Consider the following 9,584-nt stretch of genomic DNA (forward strand, 5'->3'; position numbering starts at 1 on the left):
CCATTTAAATACAGCAATATAAAATAGCAGTATATGGGGTTGTTTTGGTTGTTTGGGTTTGGTTTTGGGGTTTTTTTTTTTAGCAAACAAATTGAGTAGGGGAGCAGTATTCTAACAACTGTTGGTTGTTGGAAGTGTATTCCAATAACTCTTTTGAGTTTACAAATCAGTCTCCTCAATGGGATCCACTTGTCAGAGACCCAGTGAACAAATGTCTCTACCTAGTGAACAAATGTCTCTGGGTTTGAAAGCTCTTTTACTCTGTTGCATTTGGAACTAAAAAAAAAAGCCTGTGGTTTATACTTTGTCCATTGATCTCTCCCTACACATGGGTTTGCAGGAGGGGCTGGCTCAGGACATGAACTTGCAGCCAACTCAGGTCTACAACTGGTTTGCAAATTACCGACGGCGTCAAAAATCCTGCCTCCCTCGTATGGAAAAGCAAAACAACTTGTGTCCTGAGAGGGCTCTGGCTTATCACACAAAGCAGCAGCAGGATAGAGGATTCTACACTCCACAAACTGCAGGTTTGTTTCTTCCTAATGGGCTTAGGATGTCATCCAGAAAGCGGGAAACTAATTTTAAATTCCCTCAGGAAAGGAAGGATATTCCTTCTCCAGAACAGCATTTATATGCTGATGGATCAAGTGGACATGGAAGAGCTCTCCTTCGGTGGAGTGCCTCATTGTTTGTCTAGAGGCTGTCACTCCACAGAAGGAGCAAACATTGATAAGGCCTGTGCAAGGACAGGCTAACAGAGCTGCCCACCTCAGAAGGGGCACTGAAAGCAAATACCTGCAAGGCAGCAGGTTTTAGTGCTCAGATCCTGGGATCAGGGCTGTAGTCCAGTAAAACCCAGTATTGCCATGCCCCTTCACAGAATCTTGACCAAATGTCAGTCAGGGAGTATAAGAGGGTCTTGCTGCATTTGGCAAACTAGACTTGTTTCGTTGCTTTTTGGAGTAATTATTAGTGTTCCTTCACCTGCCTGGCCTGCACCTTTCAGATGGATCTTATGTAGGCATCGACTCTGAGCAAATGGAGATAACTCTCATGCCCTGTGACCCAGGGTGGGACCAGTCAGCTGCAGATCTGGATAAGCCTCCTGAGGGAACATATTTAAAGATGCTGGAATCCAGGTGATGTATGAAAAAGTCTTTACAGTGACAGCTCAGAGATGAAGCAACCTTTAAAGTTGTCTGTGGAACTGACTTTCATGTTAGTTCCCAGGAGACATAACTTAGGAGTCTTGACTGCATATATGGGGAATGGTCCCTGCCCAGCATCAGGCGGTCAGAGCATCTAGCAGTTAACTTCCCAGCTACCAAGGGCAGGATTCAAAGGTTTAGCTGGTGGGTCCTCCTCTTTGCAAAGCAGTATGTTTGGCTAATTTATTTTCTCCACCATTACAGCTTTATGCAGAGCAGTGAGCTGTATGAAGCGGGGACAAACAAGGCTTACTTGACCACTCACAGCACTGAACAACCTGTATCATTTTGGCCTGAAGCTATGCTGGAACCAGGAACCTGCTTTAACCCTGCTGTCCTGCAGGCCAGAGAAGCAGCAAGCAGTACTGATGCCAGCCCCCAGCTGGGTAACATCGTCCTGTGCCCCTGTGGGTCTCTTACCTTCCCAGATGAACAGCTGGCCATGTGGCAGGCCCCTTGCAGCACCAGAGGAGTCTCTGGCTCTATGTGGACCCCAAGTATAGAAGGTTAGTAAAACTGCACCAAGATCATTGACCTTAAGAGTTTTCAAGCTTCTCTTCCCTTTGCTGTAAACACTCTTGCTCACTTACGTGGCTTTCCAGTGCCATAACAAATGGGAGCAGGGCTTATATGAGCTCTGCAATTCTGCTCCTGTAGTATCTGTGAGAAAACCTGTAGGTTTAAGGTGTTGAAACAGACATTCTTACCTACTCTTTTGCTTAAACTGTAACTGCTTCTGTAAGAGAGCATTTTCCCAGCAAGGTGGATTCCTTTTAGCATTTCCATTGCAAGAATCCCTTCAAGTGTTTGCTCACCTTGTCAGGTTGGAAGCTTCTGTGTTTTTAAATCCCTGTTACCCTCAAGAGATTGCCTGAGCAGAAGCTGGGAACTTCTTAACTGTGACAGAGTGCACATCTTCAGCAACACATTCTCACTTTCCTTTCTCCTTCCTCTTATTCTTTCTCTCTCCCTCTCTGTTTCCTTCCTGTCTGGTCTTGTTCAGCATTCCCACCATCTCTTTTCTTCTCTCTGTTTTTAACAATAGCCTTGCCAGGATATGTACGTGATGTGCACCTGCTTTTGCTGTAGGTCTACAGAACAAAAAAATGCTGTGGCTGCCATTCACCCAGCTCTTGTGAATGTAGAGCAAGGAGAAGAGGAATAGATGGGTCAGAGGTTGGGGTTGTGTTTTCTGTAACTGTCTTTAATGCGAACGTTTATTTCAGCAGGTATCAGAGCTCCCTTGAGCAGAGTCCCTCAAGGTGGCTTTGTTGATGCCAGTTCAGGAAGAATCATTCAGCAGTCAGATTTAGAGGTTGAAAGCTTCATCCTTAGAGAAGGACAGCTAGGGACCCTGGAGTCTGTTCTTCCCCACAGGTAAAGGGAAGGGAAAGCACAGGGCTTCTTACAGGCAGGAGTGACAATGATGCTGTGGGATTAGCCTTGTCCTGATCCCCCTTGTTGAAGAGGGTTGTAGAAAGAAGGGGCTTGGCTCTCCTTGGGTCCATCATGTTTTGCAGATATTTCTATCTGTGCACTGGAAATGGGAAATGCTGTGTAAGTGTATATGTGGCTTATGGTGGTGGCACAAAGGAGAACTGGGACCAGCCTCATCAGAAAAGATATGAACCCCTCTCTTTAAGGCAGGTTTAGTTTCTAAGCTGTTTGCCTGTTTTTCTTTTTGGCAGAAAATCATAAGCTATAGTGATTCAGTGAGAGCTGATTCTGTGGGCTGGGTTGGTAGGGCCCATACTTAATCCTAAAATAGTGTTTGTAGCTTCGTAACCTCATGACAAGATTATTCCATAGTGCAGGCTTTCCAAACTGGAAAACAGAAAGACAGGCACTATTCTGTCTTTCTGTTTTCCACCTGTAATAAATGTTTCAGACTGCAGGTTTTCTCTGGGACTTGAGATAAATACGGAGAATGCAAACCAACAGCAATCCATGCCACCTTCCATATGTTACACAACCCCCATAACGTTACATAAAAATAAACACTGCCAAACAGATATGGTGAGGTTCCTTTGGTTTACTGATCTGAAAGAGCAGGAGCAGTAGCTCCATTTCATAGCCCTTCTGCCTTGACACTGTCCAGCATTTGTGCTAGCACGACACTGTCAGTAATATGTCAGAGGGGCAGGTAGAAGCAGTTTTATTCCCGCTTTAGAGATGAGGAAGCAGAGGCATGGAGAGGTTTTGTGGTTTGTCAAGCAACCAGGGAAGGCAGTGATTCACCAGAGGTAAAGGTCAGTGGGGTTTTGCCTCCCAGTTCCCTGCTGAAATAATTTCTGCATTTTACCTCTGTTTCCCAGCTGGCTCGGTGCTGGTGTTCATGTCACACTCCTCACCCTGAATTGACAATGCAGGTCAGGGCATTGTAAACCTACCTCAGTATGTGTTCTAGGATTTGCAGTTTCAAACAGTGGCTGAAGCTCATGGAAGACCAGTGGGGCTTGCTGGCAATATTCTGGCTGGATTTAAAATTGCATGTTCTGACTCTAGAGTGAGCTCATGTTTATTTTTAAAATATGTTCCAGCAGCAGAAGAAATCTATGGTGAATGTCTCCTTGTTGGGTTATGTCACTTGTGCCAGGAATCTACACACCCTTTATCGTATTCCTGTCAGGGGCAGGACTTGCTGCTTTGTTGACACCTGGTGAGGATATAGTTATTTGAACTCTTATTTGTAAACCCTGTTAAGCAGCCTGGTCCAGCTACCCCCAAAACCTTGAACTCTCCCAAACACCATGACTGCTATGGAACATTGTTCTCTTTGGAAACGAGTGATGCCTAGGTGGCAGTTTCATCTAGGCTCTTTGGCAATTTCTCTCCAGAGAGGCAGGAGACCTCATGTGGGTAGTCTTAGGTAAGATGAAAGCTCAGTGAATGGCAGTGAATAAGAATCACCTTTGTTATCAGGCAGAGCCCTCTAACAGAGTTACTGATGAGAGAGAAGTATTGTGTCACCGGAGTCCTCTTTAGCAATAATGGAAGGAGCATCACTCGTGGGGACTCATGAATGAGTCAACAGCTCAAACTGTAGTGCAAGTGAGTGTTGCTATCCTGGAAAGCCAGGGCAGAGGCAGTGAAGTTACCCCTGCTTTACATATAAAACACAGAAAAGGAAGTTATTTAGCCAAGGTCACTCATCTGGAGTGAACTCAGTGTTATGCTCTCACTGCCCTGCCAGCACCTCTGGCTTCCTGCTTTCTAAGTGCAGGAGTAGAGCTACAAGTCGGCACAAGGACCCTTAATCTGCCTGTGTCATTTTTAAAGGTGCTCACCTGGAAAGGACTTGGCCTGAAAGCTTATTAGAACAATTCCTGTTGATTTCTTTTATGGGCTTTTTACAGTCAGTCCTATGCACTTGGGCTGTATCCAAGCCTCTTATGATCTACAGGGCTGTGAGGTGGGAGTATGAGGGGGAACCAGGCTGGAAACTGACTGTTTCCATCTGCTCCTGCTGCCTGACAGGAGAGTCTGATCCAGCAAGCGAACTGGAAGTCCCTGTGGGACATCAAACAGATGCTCGCCTTTACAGATAGTGGTGGTGTATCCTCTTCACTCCTTGAGTTGGGAGAGGTGGAATGTAGTCCAGCTAGTGATTCATGCAGAATATAACTCTCCCATGCCTCCCATTTCAAACAGAAAAGCACACTGAACTCTATGGAGCAAGACAGACTGCGTTTATGAGCCAGCATATTGATTTAGAAAATCAGTGCTGAGATGCTCATTGCAGCTTACTGCTTCTGCCTGCATTTTTGGGATTCCAGCTCAGAGTGCTAGGAATCCTCCTGCTGTTAGGCTCTCCCCTCTGGATAACCCAGCACCCCGACACTGGCAGGCAGCAAGTTCAAAAAGCATCAAAGGAGGCTACTTTTGGGCATGTTGCGTAATTAAATCATAGAATTTGTTGCTAAGGGCATTGTGCATGTCAGGAGTCCCAAGACTGATTGCTGGAACCTGGGGTACATTCCAAGGAATGGCAACTTGATACTTACCTTGTTTCTTCTTTTTCTGTATGCTCTATTAGTTGGCACCTTTTGGTCTAGGCCTCTATGGCCTTTCATACCCTGGGCTATTTCTGGGAGCAGTAGGGGCAGTGTTGTTGGAATTATAGATTCTTTTGAGTTGGTGATGAAGGGAGAGAACATTCTGTTATCAGCTACCCAGTGTCTCCCACTTGACCCAGTGCCCCCAGACTGTGACCTCTTCTGAGAGGCTGTCAAGGCCCCCAAGGGGAGGTGTGGATGGGGAAGCCACGTCCCCAGACTGGCAGCCTTGAAAAGCTACTGTAGAATCGTGGACAATGTTGTGGCTGTGTCTAAAGCCACATGTTTATCTGTTTTGACTCTCAAGATCTGTGTTTTTGAAATACATTTCAGGAGAGAGATGTTTTGGTAGACATCTCCTTGTTTATGGAGTGTTCTGGGAGCATAAGGAAAGTCATTCCTGTATACTGCTCCTGGTCAGGCTAGTCTTCCCAGTGCAGAATCTCTATTTTCAAGCTGTAGCAATTTTGACAAACAGAGCAGTTTTATAGACAGTTTAATAGAACTTTGTTGAATGAATGGTCTTGACAGCAGCCCCCCTTGTGCTGCTGCAAAGCATTACAGTAAGTGGCGAGTTGAGCATAAATACAAATGCATTTGTACATTGTGTTTTCTTGCAGTTACTGTCAGACTGTGTTTGGCAAGCCTCAGTGCCCACCTGTTTCTGCACCCTGCACGGAAGAAAGCCAAGCCCTGGGACACAGCCAGGTGAGAGAACACACGTAATGTGCAGAAAAAGCTGCTTAGCCCTATACACATTATCCAGCTGTAGCTCTCACACAGGAGATGTGAAATCTCACATCATATTTAGTACCAAATGTGTTTGATTGAAGCATACCTTTTGGAATCCAGTTCAGAGCAAGGTGGACATTCTCTGCGGTAGCGTCCTGCAGATGCTAGAAGGAGACATGATTTTGATGTTTTTTCCACTTGAATTGCTTATCAGAGGCTTATTTTACTAAGCGTGTCATTGAAATGATGGCTAAAGCAGCCTGTACAGATCCAAAGTATCATTTACGTTTTGAGCAATGGAGGGCTCACCTAGCTCTGTGGAAAGAAGGTGATAGCAAGATGGCTGCTTGAGGGCTGCTCTGAGGGATTCTGCAGAATTGGACTCTGCTCTCTCAGACCTCTTAAAGTCTTTCATGTAATTCCCATTTCCAAGACTGTTGTTGATGAGGAAAAGGGATTTTGTATTGTTCCGAGATGGCTGATAGCAGTGTACAGAGCAGTATATTATAGGACATGATAAATTACCTCCAGGATCTGGGTTCAGTCTGCATGCCTTCTTGTGGTGATTTTAAGGCAGCAGAGAATAGAAGTTAGAAATCTGGTGCTTTCAAGGGGATGTGAGCACATCTCTGAATTAAAAGTCTTAAAAATAGGACCCAAAAAAGCCCTATCTAAACTGTACCTTGAGCTATTTTTTGGCCACGTGAGTGTTGATCTCCCAGTCAGTTAGCATTCATTTCTGTTTCTTTTGCATTGTGAGCTGCTGGAGAAAATCTTTTTTAAAAGGATTTTCAAAAGCAGGAAACCATATCTGCTGGCCTCATTACAGGAAGCGGCTGCAGCTCTGAGGGCAGTAACAGAACCTCTTTCGAGCCTTTGAAAGCATCAATATAAAGATCTGTATCTTGGAAAGTGGCCTTTTTACCAGCCATAATGTGAGCCAGATGAGTAGGAAAGCTTTGGGCATTAATAATGAATGAGCCTTTTCTGAGACTTCTAGAGCATGCAGTCTCTGTAGCTAGTTTTTGTCTTGCTACTTTGCATTCCTATTTGCAATGGTATAAAAACATGACAGTGCATTATGGGCTGGGGAGCAAGACACCCTGTGATGCCTGCAGATGTTGAAAGGGGACATCTTCGAATCTTTTTAAGTTGAGGAATTCAGAAAAGCAGTTTTTGTGTGTTTGAATGTGTGCTGTAGGAAAAGCAAAAAGGCTTGAGTGGGTAAGTGATTTTACAGCATTCTACAGACTTCCAGGCACTCTGTGTCTGGCTGAATCAACTTGCCCTGGGCTTGTTGCAGGAATATGCAGGTGTTTGGTTCCTGTGTCTGAACCACAGGGGTGCAGATGTACACTTCCTTTTGTCCATGCATGACTTGCCATTTGCTTTCATAGGTGATGCATCCTGGCAGAGCCAGCATGAGAATAAAACTAAACAAGCAAATAAACTAAAGTTCGTTCATTTTGGATACGTTTCTTTCCCTCCCTGAACACAGTTCCCTTGTTCAGGTGATCACTCCCTTAATTATTTCATCCTGGTCTTCCCTCTGTCAGTTACTTGCTTTTATAGGAACCAGTGTCTTGGGCAAAGGGAAGGGAATTACTCTTCTCTGAATTACTGAGAGTTGATTTGTGCACTGATTGTGCTTGTCATTTTTATACCCATCTCCTGTACAGATGGATTACCCCATCTGAACTTAGAGGGGAACAGAGACTTTGTTGCTTCATGCGTGCAGCCTTCGCCACTCACATTCCCTCCCTTCTGCCCAAAGGAGCTCTTCCACCCTGAGCAATGGCATCGCCATCATTAAGGATCGTACGTGGTGAAGCTTTGACTCCTTTCTGTGTCTTTCAGGTTCTGGAGGATCCAGTTGGCAACCCATTAACCAATGACACGGTCTGGGCAGCGTGGCTGCTCTTTGAATTCTCAGCTGGTGGACAAATGTGATCCGTCTGCAGAGATGTTCAATGTGGTCTGCACTTCCCGAGGAAACACCCCATCCTTTCCTGGGTGTTCCTTTCCCCATCTTTTTTTTCTGAACGAATGAGGGGTTTGGCATAGAGATGAATAGGGAGTGAGGTAGAAGGATGATGGTCTGTTCTAATGGTTACAAAGTTTGTTACAGTTTGGTTAAGAATTTTGCAAAGGATAGAAGAAACAAAAGGTGCATTGTGGACTGTAGGTTTTGGCTAGAGCAGTCTGAAGCTGCACTGCAGATGCTAATATCAAGTTACTGGTTCTGTGGCAGTTAAGTATTTCTACCCATAGCAGTGGTCAGATCAGAGTCCTTCATTACATGATGAAGGTAAATGAAGCTCCTGTACTCAGAGTGAAACTTAGTTCTATTGCCTGACAGTGGATATTAGGTAACTTTTTCTCAGGGTTGAAAGACAAAGTATCAGCTTAGCGCTGGTAAAATCTATTCCTCATCCCTGCATTTCTGTGGTACTGCTGGGTGTAACTGCTGGAGTGTTCAGTACTTCAGAGTGCCACAGGTAACACAAACTGGCAGAATTATCAGTGCTGAAGTCAATGTTCTTGCAGGGCTGCGGGAGGGCATAACCAGTGTTGTCGGTATTTAATACTACCTGTAGCTCAGACTGCCCAGGAAAGAAGGATGAATGGAGAAGGTAGGAGCTGCTGAACTCTCTTGATCCATTGTCAGTCCCCAGATCTGGATGGATGCAAACTGCCAGGGCCGTTGTGTGACCCTCAGGTGGCCTCTGGCACCAGGCAGAGGCACGTCGTGTTCAGATGAGGGCCCTGCAAAGCAGCGTGATTTGTGCAGACTCAAGTTTCCTACACGCTGTAGTAAGTGTGGGGCTAATGCTGTGTAGGCTGGAGGCTGCTTACTCCGCGGGGGTGAGCTGTTCAGCTGCAGCTCTCCCGGGGAGCGCATGCCACTCTTCCTGTTTCCCAGCACTTTTCCTTACTTAACCCAGCCTCAAGGCTGCATGTTACATTCCTTCACCTCACGTTGCTCACGGAGCAGGAGCCCTGGTTTTCTTTCTTTCTCTTAGAGGCTACAAAGCAGAATGGTGTGTGAGAACATTAGGATATGCAGCAGCACAGCAGACCCTTGATACAGTTTAAAACTAATGCTGCAAGTCAGTGGGCTGTCTTTGGGGTGTTTTCCCTAAGTGTTACTGCTGGCTTATAAATCTGTAGTGGAAAAGGGGTAATCGTTGCTGAAACTCCAGCCCTGAGATACACAAAGTAGGTGCCTCCTGTTGTAATAAAGTTAGCAAATAAAGGTTTTGAATGACTGTTTCTCCAGGCTGCATTTTTCAAGGTAAGGGTGTGAAGTGGTATTTTAACTATGCATTAAAACCCCAGCACCAGCTGCCTGGGGTACACTTGTGTGTTTTGAGACCCTGGCACTTCCTTTACTATGGTGGACGTCACTCACAATGCCATGTTCCTGCTGTCGGAGGGGTTGTGTTCAGAACATCGGTGCTTGGAAGAAGCGTTGTTGCGCACACGTTTACGTTTATTTCCTTCAACAGTGCGGCCTCGGGTGAACCCAACCTGGTGCACGGGTGACCGCGGGGGCCGGGTGACCGCGGGGGCCGAGCCCCTCTGCGGA

At 45.7% G+C, this 9,584-nt stretch overlaps 1 protein-coding gene across 1 annotated transcript in view; it reads left to right on the forward strand.

The window, feature by feature from the left end:
* The window catches only part of ANHX (anomalous homeobox), a 10,316-nt gene extending 2,371 nt beyond the window's left edge, over window positions 1–7,945 (forward strand). The window contains exons 4-9 of the mRNA XM_010024167.1: window positions 341–527; window positions 1,007–1,139; window positions 1,413–1,714; window positions 2,438–2,585; window positions 5,884–5,971; window positions 7,853–7,945. Coding sequence (XP_010022469.1) covers window positions 341–527; window positions 1,007–1,139; window positions 1,413–1,714; window positions 2,438–2,585; window positions 5,884–5,971; window positions 7,853–7,945 — 951 coding nt within the window. The remainder of the gene's footprint in view (window positions 1–340; window positions 528–1,006; window positions 1,140–1,412; window positions 1,715–2,437; window positions 2,586–5,883; window positions 5,972–7,852) is intronic.
* Window positions 7,946–9,584: the final 1,639 nt, after the last annotated feature.

This window comes from Nestor notabilis, unplaced genomic scaffold, assembly GCF_000696875.1.
Source record: "Nestor notabilis isolate BGI_N333 unplaced genomic scaffold, ASM69687v1 scaffold23081, whole genome shotgun sequence".
Classification (NCBI taxonomy): Eukaryota; Metazoa; Chordata; class Aves; order Psittaciformes; family Psittacidae; genus Nestor; species Nestor notabilis.